This window comes from Oncorhynchus tshawytscha, linkage group LG28 (genome assembly GCF_018296145.1).
Source record: "Oncorhynchus tshawytscha isolate Ot180627B linkage group LG28, Otsh_v2.0, whole genome shotgun sequence".
NCBI classification, from domain to species: domain Eukaryota; kingdom Metazoa; phylum Chordata; class Actinopteri; order Salmoniformes; family Salmonidae; genus Oncorhynchus; species Oncorhynchus tshawytscha.
Window position 1 is genome coordinate 6,402,994 of NC_056456.1, and position 23,059 is coordinate 6,426,052.

Genomic DNA, 23,059 nt, shown 5'->3' on the forward strand with positions numbered 1-23,059 from the left:
TCATCACTAGTTACCACAGCCACAAAGTTAGAATTATGGCAAAACACCACCTATTTGTACAATTTCTATTCTTAAAATATGATTTGAAAACGAACCCTAACCACACTGCTAACCTTAAATTAAGTCCAAAAAGTTTTTGTTTTCATTAAGTTTTATGATATAGCCAATGTTGACATTGTGGCTGTAGTAGCAAGTGACAACCCAGTGAGAGAGAAGAACATGGGAGACGAGAGGATGAATTCTGAGGACCAGAGAGTCAAATGAAATCTGAGGACCAGAGGCTCAAAGAGAGGTGTGCTGAATTCCCAAGAATTCATAAGCACTCCTGTATATCTGAAAATAATACGTTTAACAAATATGGTATTTGCGTCACCTATCTTATAATTTCAGATTTGAGTACGAGTGCCAGTCTGACATGTTCTGTTTTACTCATATAATTAGAACGTAATAGTATCGTTCTATGCTTCTCGCCACTCCCACTCGTCTAAAAGGAGATGCGGTCGTCACGGTCTCCATGGCATCGACAAAAATCTGAGCAACCGTCTCCCAGGAAACAGCAATACGACCAACACATTCCCCGTTTTTGGGACTGGCACATCATGCTGTCGCTGTGAACGTATTTTATTTAGACAAAGTTGATTCGCCTATTTTAAGAACACTGAGGTGATATTAGCCATCAAGTTTAGCTCGAGTTTAGCGCGATATTGTTTGTTACAACATGCTAGCAGTAACTGACTTTGCCAGGGAGCCTTTGCTCGAGCACGTGAATTATTTCACAAATGGGGGGGGTGTCATAATTCCAGAATCTACAAGACCTCTCTGCCCTCTTATCCACGCAGGACGAGGATGATGAAGATGATTGTAAGGTAAGGCATTGCTAACGTTCATCATTGAGATAAGCTGCTAAAACCACAGAGATCCTATTCAATTACTAGAGGGGCTATGTCATAAACCATAAAAGTTCCAGAATGCGGGGAAAATAGAAGCCATTGTTGGGGAGAAATCCAAAACCAGTCTAAATTAGGAATGAATGGCAGTAGAGGCATAGGTGATGCATTTCCTGATTTTACTTATGCAGGAAAATAAAAGTAAGGCATGTGTTATATCAGAAATTGTGTAATTGACAATATTTCTATCTAATAACAAAAAAAAACATAATATTGTCATATCCTTATACAGTTAAATGGGTTTTATGCCATTTTTTTCTGTATAAATAGCATCTAAAATCTACAGAAACAGACCATACATTTCTCAATTATTGTTTTATTGTAGAGCTGTGAGTGTTATTAGGCTACATGATACAATATCAGTACTTGTTTCATTTACAATTTAAGTCAAATCAAAATGTATTTGTCACATGCACATGGTTAGCATATGTTAATGCAAGTGTAGTAAAGTGCTTGTGCTTCTACTTCCAACAGTGGAGTAATATCTAACAAGTAATCAAACATTTCCCCAACAACTACCTAATACACACAAATCTAAAGGGGTGAATGAGAATATGTACATGTAAGTATATGGATGAGCGATGGCCGAGCGGCATAGGCAAGGTGCAATAGATGGTATAAAATACAGTATATACATGTGATATGAGTAATGTAAGATATGTAAACATGATTAAAGTGGCATTATTTAGAGTGCATTGTATAAGTGACTAGTGATTAATTTATTAAAGTGGCCAGTGATTGGGTCTCAATGTAGGCAGCAGCCTCTCCGAGTTAGTGATTGCTTGAGCAGTCTGATGGCCTATCACTGATTTCAGCCAGTGTATGACTGTTGGCATAAAATGTTGGCATATTGGCAGTTAATTTGAAACATTTATGGAATGGCTGGCTAGCTAACTAACAAACATACATTCTTCAAATTCATTGTTTTACACAGTATTTTATCACAGCACTTACAAACAATGGTTGACCAACTTACCAAAATGGCTTATATCAGGGCAATAACAACCTCTTAAGTGACAAAAAGGCACCCCATTCCTTATGGGCACTACTTTTGACTGGGACCCATAGGGCTCTGGTCAAAAGTAGTGCACTACATAGTGCATTGCTTTTGACTAGAGGCCTATGGGGCCTGGTCAAAAGTAGTGCACTATATAGAGAATAAGGTGCCATTTGAGACATAGACAAGTTTGCAGTCATCAAGAAAAATAAAACAACATTCAAGACAAGACAGTTACCACGTCTCACTGATCATTGTGTTTGTTGTTGGCTCGCTTGTGTACACTTTCTGTGTGTGTTTGGCAAAGGGTGGCTACTTTGAAAAATCTAATTTGATTTGTTTAACAAATTTTTTGTTACTACATGATTCCATATGTGTTATTTCATAGTTTTGATGTCTTTAATGCAGGGAAACTTACATCCGTTTTACCTCATTTCCACCAGCATGTTAAATGTGCAACCAGAGGGAAAAAAAACTCTAGACCACCTTTATACAGAGACGTACAAAGCTCTCCCTCACCCTCCATTTGGCAAATCTGACCATAATTATATCCTCCTGATTCCTGCTCACAAGCAAAAACTAAAGCAGGAAGCACCAGTGACTTGGTCAATAAAGAAGTGGTCAGATGAAGCAGATCTTAAGCTACAGGACTGTTATCCTAGCACAAACTGGAATATGTTCCGGGATTCTTTGGATGGCATTGAGGAGTACACCACATCAGTCACTGGCTTCATAAATAACACATCAGTCACTGGCTTCATCAATAAGAGGATCGTTGATGTCGTCCCCACAGTGACCGTACGTACAGTTGAAGTCGGAAGTTTACATACACTTAAGTTGGAGTCATTAAAACTCGTTTTTCAACCACTCCATATATTTCTTGTTAACAAACTATAGTTTTGGCAAGTCGGTTAGGACATCTACTTTGTGCATGACACAAGTAATTTTTCCAACAATTGTTTCAGACAGATTATTTCACTTATAATTCACAGTATCACAATTCAAGTGGGTCAGAAGTTTACATACAGTAAGTTGACTGTGCCTTTAAACAGTTTGGAAAATTCCAGACATCATGACATCATGGCTTTAGAAGCTTCTGATAGGCTAATTGACATCATTTGAGTCAATTGGAGGCGCACCTGTGGATGTATTTCAAGGCCTACCTTCAAACTCAGTGCCTCTTTGCTTGACATCATGGGAAAATCAAAAGAAATCAGCCAAGAAAAAAAATGTAGACCTCCACAAGTCTGGTTCATCCTTGTGAGCAATTTCTAAACGCCTGAAGGTACCACGTTCATCTGTATAAACAATAGTACGCAAGTATAAACACCATGGGACCACACAGCCGTCATACCGCTCAGGAAGGAGATGCGTTCTGTCTCCTAGAGATGAACGCACTGTGGTGCGAAAAGTGCAACTCAATACCAGAACAACAGCAAAGGACCTTGTGAAGATGCTGGAGGAAACAGGTGCAAAAGTATCTATATCCACAGCAAAACAAGTCCTATATGGACAACCTCAAAGGCCGCTCAGCAAGGAAGAAGCCATTGCTCCAAAACCGCCATAAAAAAGCCAGACTAAGGTTTGCAACTGCACATGGGGACAAATATCGTACTTTTTGGAGAGATGTCCTCTGGTCTGATGAAACAAAAATACAACTGTTTGGCCATAATGACCATCGTTATGTTTGGAGGAAAAAGGGGGAGGCTTGCAAGCTGAAGAACATCATCCCAACCGTGAAGCACGGGGGTGGCAGCATCATCTTGTTGGGGTGCTTTGCTGGAGGGACTGGTGCACTTCACAAAATAGATGGCATCATGAGGGCGGAAAATTATCTAGATATATTGAAGCAACATCAGTCAGGAAGTTCAAGCTTGGTCGCAAATATGTCTTCCAAATGGACAATGACCCCAAGCATACTTCCAAAGTTGTGGCAAAATGGCTTAAGGACAACAAAGTCAAGGTATTGGAGTGACCATCATAAAGCCCTGACCTCAACCCTATCAAAAATTTGTGGGCAGAACTGAAAAAGCGTGTGTGAGCAAGGAGGCCTACAAAATTCACCCAACTTATTGTGGGAAACTTGTGGAAGTCTACCCAAAACGTTTGACCCAAGTTAAACAATTTAAAGGCAATGCTACCAAATACTAATTGAGTGTATGTAAACTTCTGACCCACTGGGAATGTGATGAAAGAAATAAAAGCTGAAGTAAATCATTATCTCTAATATTATTCTGACACTTCACATTCTTAAAATAAAGTGGGGATCTTAACTGACCTAAGACAGGGAATTTTTGCTAAGATTACATGTCAGGAATTGTGAAAAACAGAGTTTAAATATATTTGGCTACGGTGTATGTAAACTTTCGACTTCAACTGTAAGTATGAGGCCGTCCCTGAGCAAGTGCGACACTGACGTGTCTAAAATAAATACCCTAGGCTCCTAGGTGGACTCTGCGATGCAACAGAATAACACATGTAGGTACATTCTTAAAATAAAGTGGTGATCCTAACTGACCCAAGACAGGGAATTTTTAACTTGGATTAAATGTCAGGAATTGTGAAAAACTGAGTTCAAATGTATTTGGCTAAGGTGTATGTACATACCCAAACCAGAAGCCATAGATTACAGGCAACATCCACACGAAGCTAAAGGGTAGAGTTGTTGCTTTCAAGGAGCGGGACTCTAACCCGGAAGCTTATAAGCTGTTACGGACGACCGTATGATCACGCTCTCTGTAGTCGATGTGAGTAAGACCTTTCAACAGGTCAACATTCTCAAGGCTGCAGGGCCAGACGGATTACCAGAACATGTACTCCGAGCATGCGATGACCAACTGGCAAGTGTCTTCACTGGCATTTTCAAATCAAATTGATTTATATAGCCATTCGTACATCAGCTGATATCTCAAAGTGCTGTACAGAAACCAAGCCTAAAACCCCAAACAGCAAGCAATGCAGGTGTAGAAGCACGGTGGCTAGGAAAAACTCCCTAGAAAGGCCAAAACCTAGGAAGAAACCTAGAGAGGAACCAGGCTATGTGGGGTGGCCAGTCCTCTTCTGGCTGTGCCGGGTGGAGATTATAACAGAACATGGCCAAGATGTTCAAATGTTCATAAATGACCAGCATGGTCGAATAATAATAAGGCAGAACAGTTGAAACTGGAGCAGCAGCACGGCCAGGTGTACTGGGGACAGCAAGGAGTCATCATGTCAGGTAGTCCTGGGGCATGGTCCTAGGGCTCAGGTCCTCCGAGAGAGAGAAAGAAAGAGAGAAGTAGAGAATTAGAGAACGCACACTTAGATTCACACAGGACACCGAATAGGACAGGAGAAGTACTCCAGATATAACAAACTGACCGACACATAAACTACTACAGCATAAATACTGGAGGCTGAGACAGGAGGGGTCAGGAGACACTGTGGCCCCATCCGAGGACACCCCCGGACAGGGCCAAACAGGAAATATATAACCCCACCCACTTTGCCAAAGCACAGCCCCCACACCACTAGAGGGATATCTTCAACCACCAACTTACCATCCTGAGACAAGGCTGAGTATAGCCCACAAAGATCTCTGCCATGGCACAACCCAAGGGGGGGCGCCAACCCAGACAGGATGACCACATCAGTGAATCAACCCACTCAGGTGACGCACCCCTTCCAGGGACGGCATGAGAGAGCCCCAGTAAGCCAGTGACTCAGCCCCTGTAATAGGGTTAGAGGCAGAGAATCCCAGTGGAAAGAGGGGAACCGGCCAGGCAGAGACAGCAAGGGCGGTTCGTTGCTCCAGAGCCTTTCCGTTCACCTTCCCACTCCTGGGCCAGACTACACTCAATCATATGACCCACTGAAGAGATGAGTCTTCAGTAAAGACTTAAAGGTTGAGACCGAGTTTGCGTCTCTGACATGGGTAGGCAGACCGTTCCATAAAAATGGAGCTCTATAGGAGAAAGCCCTGCCTCCAGCTGTTTGCTTAGAAATTCTAGGGACAATTAGGAGGCCTGCGTCTTGTGACCGTAGTGTACGTGTAGGTATGTACGGCAGGACCAAATCAGAGAGATAGGTAGGAGCAAGCCCATGTAATGCTTTGTAGGTTAGCAGTAAAACCTTGAAATCAGCCCTTGCTTTGACAGGAAGCCAGTGTAGAGAGGCTAGCACTGGAGTAATATGATCAAATATTTTGGTTCTAGTCAGGATTCTAGCAGCCGTATTTAGCACCAACTGAAGTTTATTTAGTGCTTTATCCGGGTAGCCGGAAAGTAGAGCATTGCAGTAGTCTAACCTAGAAGTGACAAAAGCATGGATTAATTTTTCTGCATCATTTTTGGACAGAAAGTTTCTGATTTTTGCAATGTTACGTAGATCGAAAAAAGCTGTCCTTGAAATGGTCTTGATATGTTCTTCAAAAGAGCGATCAGGGTCCAGAGTAACACCGAGGTCCTTTACAGTTTTATTTGAGACGACTGTACAACCATTAAGATTAATTGTCAGATTCAACAGAAGATCTCTTTGTTTCTTGGGACCTAGAACAAGCATCTCTGTTTTGTCAGAGTTTAAAAGTAGAACGTTTGCAGCCATCCACTTCCTTATGTCTGAAACACATGCTTCTAGCAAGGGCAATTTTGGGGCTTCACCATGTTTCATTGAAATGTACAGCTGTGTGTCATCCGCATAGCAGTGAAAGTTAACATTATGTTTTCGAATAACATCCCCAAGAGGTAAAATATATAGTGAAAACAATAGTGGTCCTAAAACGGAACCTTGAGGAACACCGAAATTTACAGTTGATTTGTCAGAGGACAAACCATTCACAGAGACAAACTGATATCTTTCTGACAGATAAGATCTAAACCAGGCCAGAACTTGTCCGTGTAGACCAATTTGGGTTTCCAATCTCTCCAAAAGAATGTGGTGATCGATGGTATCAAAAGCAGCACTAAGGTCTAGGAGCACGAGGACAGATGCAGAGCCTCGGTCCGATGCCATTAAAATGTCATTTACCACCTTCACAAGTGCCGTCACAGTGCTATGATGGGGTCTAAAACCAGACTGAAGCATTTCGTATACATTGTTTGTCTTCAGGAAGGCAGTAAGTTGCTGCAAACGTAATAAAATGGTGGTCCGATAGTCCAGGATTATGAGGAAAAACATTAAGATCCACAACATTTATTCCATGGGACAAAACTAGGTGCAGCGTATGACTGTGACAGTGAGTGGGTCCAGAGACATGTTGGACAAAACCCACTGAGTCGATGATGGCTCCGAAAGCCTTTTGGAGTGGGTCTGTGGACTTTTCCATGTGAATATTAAAGTCACCAAAGATTAGAATATTATCTGCTATGACTACAAGGTCCGATAGGAATTCAGGGAACTCAGTGAGGAATGCTGTATATGGCCCAGGAGGCCTGTAAACAGTAGCTATAAAAAGTGATTGAGTAGGCTGCATAGATTTCATGACTAGAAGCTCAAAAGACGAAAACGTCATTTTCTTTTTTGTAAATTGAAATTTGCTATCGTAAATGTTAGCAACACCTCCGCCTTTGCGGGATGCACAGGGGATATGGTCACTAGTGTAGCCAGGAGGTGAGGCCTCATTTAACACAGTAAATTCATCAGGCTTAAGCCATGTTTCAGTCAGGCCAATCACATCAAGATTATGATCAGTGATTAGTTCATTGACTATAATTGCCTTTGAAGTAAGGGATCTAACATTAAGTAGCCCTATTTTGAGATGTGAGGTATCATGATCTCTTTCAATAATGACAGGAATGGAGGTGGTCTTTATCCTAGTGAGATTGCTAAGGCGAACACCGCCATGTTTAGTTTTGCCCAACCTAGGTCGAGGCACAGACACGGTCTCAATGGTGATAGCTGAGCTGACTACACTGACTGTGCTAGTGGCAGACTCCACTATGCTGGCAGGCTGGCTAACAGCCTGCTGCCTGGCCTGCACCCTATTTCATTGTGGAGCTAGAGGAGTTAGAGCCCTGTCTATGTTGGTAGATAAGATGAGAGCACCCCTCCAGCTAGGATGGAGTCCGTCACTCCTCAGCAGGTCAGGCTTGGTCCTGTTTGTGGGTGAGTCCCAGAAAGAGGGCCAATTATCTACAAATTCTATCTTTTGGGAGGGGCAGAAAACAGTTTTCAACCAGCGATTGAGTTGTGAGACTCTGCTGTAGAGCTCATCACTCCCCCTAAGTGGGAGGGGGCCAGAGACAATTACTCGATGCCGACACATCTTTCTAGCTGATTTACACGCAGAAGCTATGTTGCGCTTGGTGATCTCTGACTGTTTCATCCTAACATCGTTGGTGCCGACGTGGATAACAATATCTCTATACTCTCTACACTCGCCAGTTTTAGCTTTAGCCAGCACCATCTTCAGATTAGCCTTAACGTCGGTAGCCCTGCCCCCTGGTAAACAGTGTATGATCGCTGGATGATTCGTTTTAAGTCTAATACTGCGGGTAATGGAGTCGCCAATAACTAGAGTTTTCAATTTGTCAGAGCTAATGGTGGGAAGCTTCAGCGTCTCAGACCCCGTAACTGGAGGAGTAGAGACCAGAGAAGACTCTGCCTCTGACTCCGACTCGCTGCTTAATGGGGAAAACCGGTTGAAATTTTCTGTCGGCTGAATGAGCGACACCGGTTGAGCGTTCCTACAGCATTTCCTTCCAGAAACCGTGAAAAAGTTGTCCGGCTGCGGGGACTGTGCCAGGGGATTTATACTACTATCTGTACTTACTGGTGGCACAGACGCTGTTTCATCCTTTCCTACACTGAAATTACCCTTGCCTAACGATTGCGTCTGAAGCTGGGCTTGTAGCACAGCTTGTAGCATTCGCCGTAAGGCGAGTACAGCGACTGCAATTAGAAGGCATCATGTTAATGTTACTACTTAGCTTCGGCTGTTGGAGGTCCTGACGAATCGTGTCCAGATAAAGCGTCCGGAGTGAAAAAGTTGAGGGGAAAAAAATATATATATATAAACGGTAAACAAAAAGTAAAAACCGTAAAGTTGTCAGGTAGCAAAATAGGTTGGCAACAAAACGCACAGCAACTCGAAAACAAGTCTGCAAGTTGTGACCGGAAATGACGTCACCAGTATCGTATTTTCAACCTATCTGACTGAGTCTGTAATACCAACATATTTCAAGCAGACCATCATAGTCCCTGTGCCCAGGAACACTAAGTTAACCTCCCTAAATGACTACTGACCCATAGCACTCACGTCTGTAGCCATGAAGTGCTTTGAAAGGCTGGTCATGGCTCACATCAACACCATTATCCCAGAAACCCACTCCAATTTACACAGATCCACAGATGATGCAATCACTATTGCACTCAACACTGCCCTTTCCCACCTGGACAAAAGGAACACCTATGTGAGAATGCTATTCACTGACTACAGCTCAGCGTTCAACACCATAGTGCCCTCAAAGCTCATCACTTAGCTAAGGACCCTGGGACTAAACAACTCCCTCTGCAACTGGATCCTGGACTTCCTGACGGGCCGCCCCCAGGTGGTAAGTGTAGGTAACAACACATCCGCCACACTGATACTCAACACGGGGGCCCCTCAGGGGTGCATGCTCAGTCCCCTCCTGTACTGCCTGTTCACTCATGACTGCATGGCCAGGCATGACTCCAACACCATCATCAAGTTTGCCAATGACACAACAGCGGTAGGCCTGATCACCGACAACAATGAGACAGCCTATATGGAGGAGGTCAGAGACCTGGCCATGTGGTGCAAGGACAACAACCTCTCCCTCAATGTGATCAAGACAAAGGAGATGATTGTAGACTACAGGAGAAGGAGGACCGAGCACGCCCCCATTCTCATCAATGGGTCTGAAGTGGAGAAGGTTGAGAGCTTCAAGCTCCTTGGTGTCTACATCACCAACAAACTATCATGGTCCAAACACACAAAGACAGTCATGAAGAGGGCAGGACAAAACTGTTGAGCTAAGCAGTTCCCGCTCAGGAGACTGAAAAGATTTGGCATGGGACCTCAGATCCTCGAAAGGTTGTACAGCTGCACCATCGAGAGCATCCTGACTCGTTGCATCACTGCCTGGTATGGCAACTGCTCGGCCTCCGACCACAAGGAACGACAGAGGGTAGTGCGTACGGCCCAGTACATCACTGGGACCAAGCATCCTGCAATCCAGGACCTCTATACCAGGCGGTGTCAGAGGAAGGCCCTAAAATTGTCAAAGACTCCAGCCACCCTAGTCATTGACTCTTCTCTCTGCTACCGAACGGCAATCTGTACTGGAGTGCCAAGTCTAGGTCCAAAAGGCTTCTAAACAGCTTATACCACCAAGCCATACGACTCCTGAACAGCTAATCAAAGGGCTACCCAGACCCCTCTTTTATGCTTCTGCTACTCTGTTTATTATCTATGCATAGTCACTTTAACTCTACCTAAATGTACATATTATCTCAATTACCTCGACTTAACCGGTGCCCCGCACCTTGATTCTGTACCGGTACCCCCTGTATATAGCCTCGCCATTGTTATTTTACTGCTGCTCTTTAATTATTTGTTACTTTTATTTTCTATTTTTTACTTATCTCACACTCATTTTTCTTAAAACTGCATTGTTGGTTAAGGGCTTGTAAGGAAGCATTTCACTGTAAGGTCCACACCTGTTGTATTCAGCGCATGTGACAAATAACATTTGATTTGATTCACTATTATTCTACAATGTAGAAAATAGTCAAAATAAAGAAAAACCTTTGAATGAGTAGATGTGTCCAAACTTTTGACTAGTATTGTATATTAACTTTTTCCCCATCCTCAGGTGAAAATCCAACTGCCAGACACCAAAGCAACAGATATAGTCCTGGATGGATGTGAAGGAGAAAGTCCTTGTTCTGCAAACACCATACTTCTAAGTTGCTTGCCTGTCATCTTTCTGCAAAGAGTTCCAGGATATCAATCCACAGCCAGAAAACTCTTTGCTACAATTTGCTGACCTCCTCTCATGCTCCTTTTTTCTTCATAAGGAGAGAAGTGTTTTATCTCTATCTACAACATCTGTCATCTCAGCCATGACTGAAAATCCCCTCTTTTCCTCTCCCTTTGTCCAGATGAGCATCGGTGGTCCGAGGTGCAGGCTTCAAACCTGTAGCTGCTTATCGGCAGAGTGGTTCAATTCCACCTTTCGGGCGTAAATTCTAAGCGCTCAAATGTATAGACTTTGATCCCCTTATAATATTCATAGGAATTCGCTAATAGATGTTCTAGGCTAAAACAACAAAATCATTTGTAATAGTGCTCATGGAAATAAATAGCTACTCTTGTTGAAACTACACATCTGCTCGTTGTTTTGTTTGAAAGTTTTGGGCTCCCGAGTGGCGCAGCGGTCTAAGGCACTGTATCTCAGTGCTAGAGGTATCACTACAGACCCTAGTTCGATTCCAGGCTGTATCACAACTGGCCGTTATTGGGAGTCCCATTGGGCGGCGCACAATTGGCCCAGCATGGTCTGGGTTAGGGTTTGGCGGGGTTAGCCGTCATTGTAAATAACAATTTGTTCTTTAGCGACTTGCCTGGTTAAATAAAAATACAACATCTTCTGTCTGACTGTCTGTTTGACACAAACACACAATTTCTCTGTCTCACTCTCTTTTCCCCTCCCAACTCAAAGAAAAGCCCAGTTCTACAGTGAAAGACAGGGGCTGGAGGTCACTCTACCCATGAACCGCTTCATGGATCAAAGCAACCTGCAATGAATGACATAGCAAGTTAGGGTGGAATACCCAATATTATACAAACTGCACTACCACATTTTTTCTGCATTTCCAACAAAGGACTTTGCACCTGTGCTTGGCCTAAATATGCAGGATTTTGTTACCAATGCATGCAACAGGCTTGAGTTGAGAGGAGTAGGTAGGAATGTGCACAGGTGAGTGCAGAGCTTCCATCTTCTGTTATGAAGCAGAAAAGATGGGTATTGTCATTACTGCCACTATGGATTAGAGTTCCATGGTTTTCATTATAAAGTCTTGACTCTGTTCATGGAATATATTTGGTCTGTTACATGGAATATTGTTTGCATTTCAAGAAATACAATTATTCAACCTGTGTTACACTCGTGTATTTGTGGTTTGTTCTCATTGTGCTACATTTACCAACACCCTCTTTGCTATAGCTTACCATTATTGTTTGTTATTATTCAATATTGTTTTATTATAAGGAAGTTGTGGCCGTGGGCTGTGTTGATCAATTATTATGAGGGAGTAAGTACATGGTCCGACAGAGTCGCAGTAGCGAACTCGTGATCATGTGACGCATACGTTACTTTCCCGGCACAATCCCAGACGCAACGGCTCCATATCATCGCTTTACACAGTCCTACTACCCCCACGCCTTGCTTTCGGTATGGCGGACGGAGAGAGGTCCCCGCTACTGGCAGATCTCGGAGATGGTGGTCTTGGGGGTGGTAACGGCGGAGTGTCACCTGGCTCGGCTCCTTATGGTTTACCAAATAAGCCACAAAGTGAGTATACATGCCATGGATGTTCTCCAACCTAGCCAAGGCAGGCGACTGGTTAGCTAGCTGACAACTCATCGGTTCCTATGATAGCCAGAGCCCAAGTTGCTCTCTAGCTAGGAACATGAACAGCGCGTATTTGGTAAAACATAGTAACGACGATGTTGTGTCTGCACTGATTATCTGAGGAATATATTGTGGGTGCTAGCCAGCTAGCGGTTGACGCAAGCATCCCGGTTAGTTAACTTAGTTGGCTGGCAATATTTCTCTATAACCTTAAAGCATTTTATGCATTTATCGTTTAGGCATCAAAGATGAACGGATGTAACTAACAAAACACTATGTTGAGTTGTGTGCATGGAGCTAGCTAGCTAGTTGTCTGCTGCAAGATTTCTAACTAGCTAGCCTCGCTATAATCCATTTCTCAATACAGAATATGCAAGTTACCATATCCTGATGATCCACGTGTTATGTTATAGTGTCCTGCAGAAATAAAACATGTCAGTAATATTTGTATCACCATTTGAAGATATACCGCCAGTATGTTCACGCTAACTAGCTAGTGTGCTAATCTCGTTTGAGGCGTGTACCGAAGCACCTGATTTGATTGGCACCGCTTTGGGCCATTCAATAAGCTTATAATTACTGCAAGATAAGACGTCGACCAATTACTGTTGTCTGGGGAGGGGCTACTGTATCTACGGAAATATCAGAACAGTGGCATGAGTTGCAGTAACACAGGTGTTTGTTCACATCATAATACCTTAAATTCTTTGTTTTTGAAATATTACAATGGTAATTGCATATTTCCGCGATAATAGTACTAATACACACAGAGATAAGCCCCTGCAGTCCTTTTAATAAAGCTACTTTTCTGTTGGAACTCAAATCTCAATCTTCTTAATCCTCATTTAAAAGGTAAAACACGGAATAGTACTTTCGTGTAACCCTTTCATGGTTCAGTGCACTACTTACTCTATCTGTATTATTCTGTCAGTCAATCTGCAAATCCGTGGTTCTAAAACACCAGATATATGCAATAAAAACAATGTTATCAAAAACAAAAGGGCTGATTTTAAAAAAGCATTTAAAAATAACTAAATATGTACAAATGTATAGGAGCTCTGTGCTTAGGGTGCCATGGCAACTAGCAGCGAAATCAGGGCTTTATTGAAGAATGTTTTACTTGCGATGACTAATATGTGGTTGTCTTTCCTACCTTCATTGCATGCACTGATTGTAAATCACTCTGAATAAGAGTGTCTGCTAATTGACCAAAATGTTCATGTTCACCCCCCCCAACCCCTCTGCATTTCAGGCTTTCCTCCCTTCCCCAGCCCCACCCAGCCCTCAGTGCTTATGGGGAGGACCCTCCTCCGTACTCCCCTCTCACCTCCCCAGAGAGTGGCAGTGTGCCAGGCATCAGCTGTAGAGTGTGTCAGAGCCTCATCAGCGTGGAGGGGAAGATCCACCAGCATGTGGTCAAGTGTGGGGTCTGCAACGAGGCTACGGTGGGTGACACATATCTATCTGTAGTGTCATCACATCTATAGACATAGTCATACAAGTTGTATACAGTGGGCAGGCTGGGTGGGTGACCTACCACATAAACCTGCATGTCAGGGTTAATTCCATTTCAACTCAGGAAGTAATCTGACATTGGAATTTCCCTCATTGCTTCTCTGAACTTGAATGTGGAATTTCAGTTTACTTCCTGAATTGACCCTAGGTTTAAGATAAAAGGTTAGGACAAGTTATAATTCCATGTGGAAGCTTTTTGAAAATAAACAGATTTATGGGACCAGCGCCGTTGCCAACGGATTTATTTGAAATGGAATTGAACTTGTTAACCATTCTGTGTCCCTCCCCTTTTGTCTCTGTCTCCCTCTGTAGCCCATCAAGAATGCGCCTGCAGGGAAGAAGTATGTCCGCTGCCCCTGTAACTGTCTGCTCATCTGCAAAGTCACCTCCCAGAGGATCGCCTGTCCCCGGCCCTACTGGTAAGAGGGAGGGAAGAGGGTTGAGTGAGAAGGAGTGTGTGGAAGAGAGACTGGATGCATCCCAATTGGCACCATATTTACTATTTAGTGCACTACTTTTGGCTAGATGGGCCCTGGAAATAGGCTGTCATTTGGGATGTAGCCACATAATCAAAGAGGGAGGAAGACAGACAACAACGGTTATATGAGAAATGATTCCGTCCCCTCAAAAAACAACATTACCTGGCAGCAGCAGATGCAACTTCAGTCAAAGCAACAGTGTCTCAGGGCATATATATATGAGTTGAAGTCGGAAGTTTACATACACCTTAACCAAATACATTTACAGTCAGTTTTTCACAATTCCTGACATTTAATCCAGGTAAAAATTCCCTGTTTTAGGTCAGTTAGGATCACCACTTCATTTTAAAAATGTGAAATTTCAGAATAAGAAAGAGGGGATTTATTTCAACTTTTATTTCTTTCATCACATTCCCAGTGGGTCAGAAGTTTACATACACTCAATTAGTATTTGGTAGTATTGCCTTTTAAATGGTTTAACTTGGGTCAAATGTTTAGGTTAGCCTTCCACAAGCTTCCCACAATAACTTGGGTGAATTTTGGCCCATTCCTTCTGACAGAGCTGGTGTAACTGAGTCAGGTTTGTAGGCCTCCTTGCTCGCACATGCTTTTTCACTTATGCCCACAAATTTTCTATGGGATTGAGGTCAGGGCTTTGTGATGGCCACTCCAATATCTTGACTTTGTTGTCCTTAAGCCATTTTGCCACAACTTTGAAGTATGTTTGGGGTCATTGTCCATTTGGAAGACCCATTTGCGACCAAGCTTTAGCTTCCTGACTGATGTCTTGATGTTGCTTCAATATATCCACATAATTTTCCGTCCTTATGATGCCATCTATTTTGTGAAGTGCACCAGTCCCTCCTGCAGCAAAGCAACCCCACAACATGATGCTGCCACCCCTGTGCTTCACGGTTGGGATGGTGTTCTTGCGTACGATTGTTTGTACAGATGAACGTGGTACCTTCAAGTGTTTGGAAATTACTCTCACAGATGAACTAGACTTGTGGAGGTCTACAATTTATTTTTATTTTTTTCTGAGGTCTTGGCTGATTTCTTTAGATTTTCCCATGATGTCAAGCAAAGCACTGAGTTTGAAGGTAGGCCTTGAAAAACATCCACCGGTACACCTCCAATTGACTCAAATGATGTCAATTAGCCTATCAGAAGCTTCTAAAGCCATGACATAATTTTCTGGAATTTTCCCAGCTGTTTAAAGGCACAGTCAACTTAGTGGATGTAAGCTTCTGACACATTGTGATACAGTGAAATCTGTCTGTAAACAATTGTTGGAAAAATTACTTGTCATGCACAAAGTAGATGTCCTAACCGACTTGCCAAAACAATAGTTTAACATGAAATTTGTGGAGTTGTTGAAAAACGAGTTTAAATGACTCCAACCTAAGTGTATGTAAACTTCGACTTCAACTGTACAAGTAATGATTACTCTGAACTAGGACTATGTAGGACATGAATTACAACAGGTCCCCCAATGTGTATTCCTGTGTAACTAAGTTGTCAAGATATATAACTTTCAAACTACAGAAATAATGCCTGTATGATGCATTTTTTTAATGCTGCGATTTGCATCATATGAGGCGTACCGGCTGTCTTTCTCTATATTGAAAGTTATATATCTTGTAAACTGGATTGTTGACATGCAAAACATTTTGGGACCCTATCAATAATGGACTTTTATGAAACAAATACCAAAAGATAGTTTCTGGGTGGAGTTTTCCTTTAAGGGCTGCATTAGGCTAACCCAGATAGCCTAATGCAGATAAGTTAGGTGACTTGTATGGAACTTACGCTCGGTAGCATTTAAACCTAGCTAAGAATACTGACTTGTAGACTGAACAGTGAGTTATGTGGTTGCTGTTTTGCCATCCTGGCACTGATTCTGCTGATAGCAGCTATTTCGAATAAGGGTCTACTTGTGCTGTGAGGTTGTTTTCCCTTCTAAACATGAATGCACCAACTGTGACTCTGGAAAAGAGCGTCTGCTAAAATGACTTAAATGTAAACATTGTAGTTGACAGGTATGGTAACGCTCTGTTGCATTTAAATCTAGGAATACTGGCTTGTAAGACTGATCAGTGAGCTATGTGGTCGTCTTCCCCCAGTAAGAGGATAATAAACCTGGGTCCGGTCCACCCTGGTCCAGCCAGCCCTGACCCCCAGCCGGCCGGAGCTCGGGTCTCCTGTGGACACTGCAGCAATACTTTCTTGGTACGACCCTTCCCTCACCTCTCTCACAGCCATCATATACAGTAGGTTGCATCCCAAATATCACCGTATTCCTGCCAAAAGGGCACCAGGGCCCAACTGTTTGTGTCTATAGGTAAATGAGGTGTGTGTGGTTAAGATTTAGAAACATTGTCCAGTTTAAGGCTTATTGGGTGATTAGGTAATCAAATAAGTGTAAATTCTTTCCAGATTCCAGTTAAAATAAGGGTTGCAAATATAACCCTATTAAATCAACAACAAACAAAAAAAAGTTCTCCAAGAATCAATCATTTAGTGCTATGCACACGAGTGCAACATAATCTGATTAGTATTATTTACTCTTACATGAACAACAAATACACTGGCCAGTTTATTTGCCTCCATGACAGCCTGAATTCTTCGGGCATGGATTCTACAAGTCGAAACATTCCACAGAGATGTTGGTCCAAGCTGCCGCGATGGCATCGCGCAGTTGCTGCAGAATGAACAGTGGTACACCACCGCCACCAGCCTGTACCTTTGATACCAGGCAGGATAGGGCCATGGATTGCTGCTTACACCAAATCCTGACTCTGCCATCAGCATGACGCAACAGGAACCGGGATTTGCTGGACCATTCAATGTTTTTCCACTCCTCAATTGTCCAGTGTTGGGGACCGCGTTCCCACTGGAGCCACTTCTTGTTTTTAGCTGAGAGGAGTGGAACCCGGTGTGGTTGTCTGCTGCAGTAGCCCATCCGTGACAAGGATCAACGAGTTGTGCGTTCCACGATGCCGTTCTGCACACCAATGTTGTACTGCATCGTTATGTCTGTTTATGGCCCGCCTGTTGGCTTACGTGATTCTTGCCGTTCTCCTTCGACCTCATCCACGAGCTGCTTTCGACCACAGGACTGCCACTGACTGGATGTTTGTTTGTCGAAACATTCTCGGGAACCCATAGACACTGTTGTGAGTGAAAAGCCCAGGAGGGCGGCAGTTTCTGAGATACTGGATTCGGCGTGCCTGGCACCGCCGATCATATCACGCTCAAAGTTTTGCCCATTCCAACATTCAATTGAATGTCTGTCTGTCTGCTTTATATGGCAAACCACAGCCATGTGACTCACTGTCTGGGAGTGATCCATTTTCGTGAATGGGGTGGTGTACCTAAAACTGGCCAGTGTGTCTGTACAATTAATTAAAACAAACTATTACCACATTTAAAACCACAGACAAGTTAATGTTACATGGTTAGATTGTGTCTTTGAATATGCAGGTAGTGTGTATGTATTCTCTTCACTGACTGTTTCCTCTCACCCTGACAGCATCCAAAATGGTACCCTACTCCTTATTTAGTGCACTGCTTTTGAGTAGAACCCATATGGCTCTGGTCAAAAGTGGTGCGCTATTTAGGCAATAAGGTGCCATTTGGGATGTATACTCTATCATATTGACATAAGTGTCTTGTAATGTGTTTCAGTGGACAGAGTTTACTGACAGGACACTCGCCAGGTGCCCACACTGCAAGAAAGTGTGAGTTTCTATCTGTCCACACAGTACCCAGTCAATAGAGGAGTCCATTTAAAAGGGATTATACAATATGCTAAAAATAATGTTCTCCAGTGGTGGCTGGTGGCAACGTTATATCGGAGGACATGCTCATAGTTGTGGCTGGATGACTGTACCATTAGCCTGTAGCATTAGGCATCAGGATAAGCTCCTTACTAACTTGTGTGCAACCTCTCAAGTCTGAGCTGTTACTCTTACACAACCTTTTATTAGTAGGACTTGCTTCAGCAACTAACAAATTAAACCTATGAAGTTCTTTTGGACAGCCGAAGCAAGTGGGACAATTTTTCTCCAGGAAAATTACCCTTTCTATTTAATGTTTACAGTCCATTTTTCCCTCTCTTTTGCCACACCCTTCAACATGCAGCTCCTCTATTGGTCAGAGGTACCCTCGAAGGCGGAGCTTGTGGTGTTTTCTACTATGCTTGCTTTTCAGCATCTCCACTGCTGGGCTGGTGGTGAGTACACCCTCGATACTGTCCACTCTACATTACTTGACAAACCCATATCATAGATGTATCAAACATTGCCATGTCCACCGCCTAAGCCCCTTCATGAGGCAGGAAAAACCTTTGTTAAGTGTTCTCTCTCACTCTGTTCTGTGTCTGTAGGACCCATCTCACTACTAAACACATTGCAAAAAAATAAAAATGTTACATGCTCTCCTTTTTCTTTCTCTCTCTCTCTGTAGGCTGGTACGTGGGTGAAGGCCCAGGAATATGGGGGTATCTATGCCTCCTGGGCCGTGCTGATCCTGCTGGTACTCCTTACCCTGGGCCGGGCTCTGTACTGGGCCTGCATGCGTGTTAGTGAGCCCCTACAGAACTTCACATAGACACACACACACACACGTGTAGGTTGAAGTTGCCCCTAGATGCTGATCTTGGGTCAGTTTCGCATTTCCCCCTTTAAATGGCTATGGTTAAGATTGTGGGATGGGAAGCTGATCTCCTAGATGTGTACCTAGGGGAAACTTCACCCCAAAGCCACACAAACAGGGGAGAGGAGACCCGCAGGAGCAAGGGGGGGGAGCTTTTAAAATAATATTTATTTAAACTGGAAATTAAAAAACGAAGTTTTCCTCCTCCTTCCCTTTAGTCTGTTCAATGTGTTTCCAAACTGGATGAAGAACATTTACTTACTCCCGAAGGAGCAGTAGGGTGACTGCTGCATTACTAGTTCAATTAGTTTTAACATGTTCAACTACTGTCCCTTCCCTGTTTTTAATCACTCAGGCCCTGGCATGGCTCAGTGGAAGAAAGTCTTCAATTATGACATGACCCTCGGAAAAGACTGCTACTTCGCAACACTGATTTCATGTTCTGTTTTTGGGCATTTTACATGATTTATTTGTTTTGGTAAACCCTTGAAGCATTTTAGAAAGGCAAATTAAGCTAAAATGAGGCCAGTGCAAAGTGAACGCCACCCAAGTTACCCTCCCCTCCCTTGCCCGTCATGGTGCATAATCTGGGACTGTCTCTTTGATCCAAAGTAGCTTGGAAGCCTTAAAAGCAGTTTATTTTTTATTTAACCTTTAATTTAACTAGGCAAGTCAGTTAAGAACAAATTATTATTTACAATTGACGGCCTACCCCGGCCAAACTCGGATGACGCTGTGCCAATTGTACGCCACCCTATGGGACTACCAATCGCGGCTGGATGTGATACAGCCTGGATTCGAACCAAGGACTGTAGTGGCGCCTCTTGCACTGAGATGCAGTGCCTTAGACGCTGCGCCACTTAGGAGCCCAGTTAGAGAGAGAGCTTGAGATGAGGCTGTTCAATCTTACTGGACACACACAGCCCTTCTCTCTCTTACACACACACACACACACACAGAGCTAATAGCTTAGATGTAAGCTGTCAGTGTAACCCATAGATGTACACTGTACTATAGAGCCTCAAAATGATGAAAGCCCTCAGTGGTGCTGCCCATGTTAAACAGGCTTTTGGCCAAGTGTGCCCACTACCCAGCTATGGTCAAACTACAGTACATCTTTGCCTGGCTACCCGTCTAATGTTTCTTCTCCACAATGAGTCGGGATTTGCTTTCCTCCCTGACCCTTTGAAAACGTGTCAACATTTTGACTGTTCTGATTGGTCCCAGAAACCGATGAGTTGGGCCTGATATGAATCATGTCATTTTGACATCCGCACAAATGACTAGGATGGCAGGTTCAGACTGACATGTGGAGCGATCCATAGAGCAGCGGAATTAAATTGGGGTTGAGTCGTCAAGCAAAATCTACCCTCCATGATCAAAATGAGTCCTTGATGACAGAAGCAGGCTGTGGTTGTTGTAGACCCTGTGCCTCGGCGAGGCTGTCCTTCAGGTTGGGATTACGTCCCAAATGGCACCCTATTCCCTATATAGAGCACTCCTTTTGTCCAGAGCCCGTATATGTCTCTGGGCAAAAGTAGTGCACTAAATGGGGAGTAGGGTACCATTTGTGATGCTGTCAGGGTGAGGAAACAAGTCAGTGAAGAGAATACACTACCTGCATATTCAAACAGTCAAACTAACCCTATAACACTAACTTGTCTGTGGTTCTGATTATGGTAGTTTATATTTTTTTTATTACAGATGTTAGTTTGTTTTAATTAATTGTACATATGTTGTTCATGTGAGTAATTATTACTAAGCAGATATTCTGTTGAACTCGTGCATAACACTACATGACTGATTCTTGGAGAACTGTTTTGTTGATTTAATAGGGTTATTTTTGCAACCCTTTTTAATGGAATCTGGAAAGTTGTTACTGATTTGATGACCTACTAACCCATTAAACCTCTGGACTATGTGTCAATCTTAAATCGCACACACACACTTAATTTACATAGACAAACAGTTAACCACAATGTCCACATTAATTGCATAATTTTACACATACAGCTCTTTGAGATGGTTACCCTGCTTGACAGAACTGTTACAGTAGCAGTGAGTTATTTTAAAATGTTATTTATTATGATCATGTTTTAATCATGATATTTATGTACAATATTGATCATGTTAATGATACCAATGATCAAGAACCTGGCTGATGCGCTCTTCAGTTTGTTTACACACAATAAAGACGTATGAAAATATCAGAATGCTTTTTAGGCTGTTTTGTAATTGCTTTTAAGACAGTTTACAATAACAGACAATACAATAATCAAAACCAAACATAAGACAAAACAACTACTTAGTGGTGAGTAGTCCAGATACTCGGACACTTTCACAGGTTGTTATACACTGCTCAAAAAAATAAAGGGAACACTAAAATAACACATCCTACATCTGAATGAATGAAATATTCTTATTAAATACTTTTATTTACATAGTTGAATGTGCTGACAGAATCACACAATTTATCAACCCATGGAGGTCTGGATTTGGAGTCACACTCAAAATTAAAGTGGAAAACCACACTACAGGCTGATCCAACTTTGATGTAATGTCCTTAAAACAAGTCAAAATGAGGCTCAGTAGTGTGTGTGGCCTCCACGTGCCTGTATGACCTCCCTACAACGCCTGGGCAGGCTCCTGATGAGGTGGGCGGATGGTCTCCTGAGGGATCTCCTCCCAGACCTGGACTAAAGGATCCGCCAACTCCTGGACAGTCTGTGGTGCAACGTGGCGTTGGTGGATGGAGCAAGACATGATGTCCCAGATGTGCTCAATTGGATTCAGGTCTGGGGAACGGGTGGGCCAGTCCATAGCATCAATGCCTTCCTCTTGCAGGAACTGCTGACACACTCCAGCCACATGAGGTCTAGCATTGTCTTGCATTAGGAGGAACCCAGGGCCAACCGCACCAGCATATGGTCTCAAGGGGTCTGAGGATCTCATCTCGGTACCTAATGGCAGTCAGGCTACCTCTGGCGAGCACATGGAGGGCTGTGCGGCCCCCCAAAGAAATGCCACCCCACACTATGACTGACCCACCGCCAAACCGGTCCTGCTGGAGGATGTTGCAGGCAGCAGAACATTCTCCACGGCGTCTCCAGACTCTGTCACGTGCTCAGTGTGAACCTGCTTTCATCTGTGAAGAGCACAGGGCGCCAGTGGCGAATTTGTCAATCTTGGTGTTTTCTGGCAAATGCCAAACGTCTTGCACGGTGTTGGGCTGTAGTAAGCACAACCCCCACCTGTGGACGTTGGGCCCTCATACCACCCTATTGGAGTCTGTTTCTGTCCGTTTGAGCAGACACATACACATTTGTGGCCTGCTGGAGGTCATTTTGCAGGGCTCTGGCAGTGCTCCTGCTCCTCCTTACACAAAGGCGGAGGTAGCGGTCCTGCTGCTGGGTTGTTGCCCTCCTACGGCCTCCTCCACGTCTCCTGATGTACTGGCCTGTCTCCTGGTAGCGCCTCCACGCTCTGGACACCACGCTGACAGACACAGCAAACATTCTTGCCACAGCTCGCATTGATGTGCCATCCTGAATGAGCTGCACTAACTGAGCCACTTGTGTGGGTTGTAGACTCCGTCTCATGCTACCACTAGAGTGAAAACACTGCCAGCATTCAAAAGTGACCAAAACATCAGCCAGGAAGCATAGGAACTGAGAAGTGGTCTGTGGTTATCACCTGCAGAACCACTCCTTTATTGGGGGTGTCTTGCTAATTGCCTATAATTTCCACCTGTTGTCTATTCCATTTGCACAACAGCATGTGAAATTTATTGTCAATCAGTGTTGCTTCCTAAGTGACAGTTTGATTTCACAGAAGTGTGATTGACTTGGAGTTACATTGTGTTGTTTAAGTGTTCCCTTTATTTTTTGAGCA

At 43.4% G+C, this 23,059-nt stretch overlaps 1 protein-coding gene, 1 long non-coding RNA gene and 1 other non-coding gene across 3 annotated transcripts; all 3 read left to right on the forward strand.

Annotated features, from left to right (window-relative positions):
* Positions 1 to 491: 491 nt before the first annotated feature.
* On the forward strand, positions 492 to 11,270 carry LOC112226441. Its single transcript, XR_002949732.2, has 2 exons — positions 492 to 866; positions 10,758 to 11,270. It is a non-coding gene; the product is annotated as an uncharacterized LOC112226441 (long non-coding RNA).
* Positions 11,041 to 11,127, forward strand: trnastop-uca. The gene has a single exon. It is a non-coding gene; the product is annotated as a tRNA-Sec (tRNA).
* Positions 11,271 to 11,502: 232 nt separating the features above from the next.
* On the forward strand, positions 11,503 to 21,378 carry LOC112226565 (type I phosphatidylinositol 4,5-bisphosphate 4-phosphatase-A). Its single transcript, XM_042308093.1, is given in 8 exon segments — positions 11,503 to 12,458; positions 13,771 to 13,812; positions 13,815 to 13,963; positions 14,346 to 14,452; positions 16,636 to 16,741; positions 18,200 to 18,252; positions 18,656 to 18,746; positions 18,980 to 21,378. Coding segments are annotated over 8 exon segments (810 nt in total). The 5' UTR covers positions 11,503 to 12,340; the 3' UTR covers positions 19,124 to 21,378.
* The last annotated feature ends 1,681 nt before the right edge of the window (positions 21,379 to 23,059 follow it).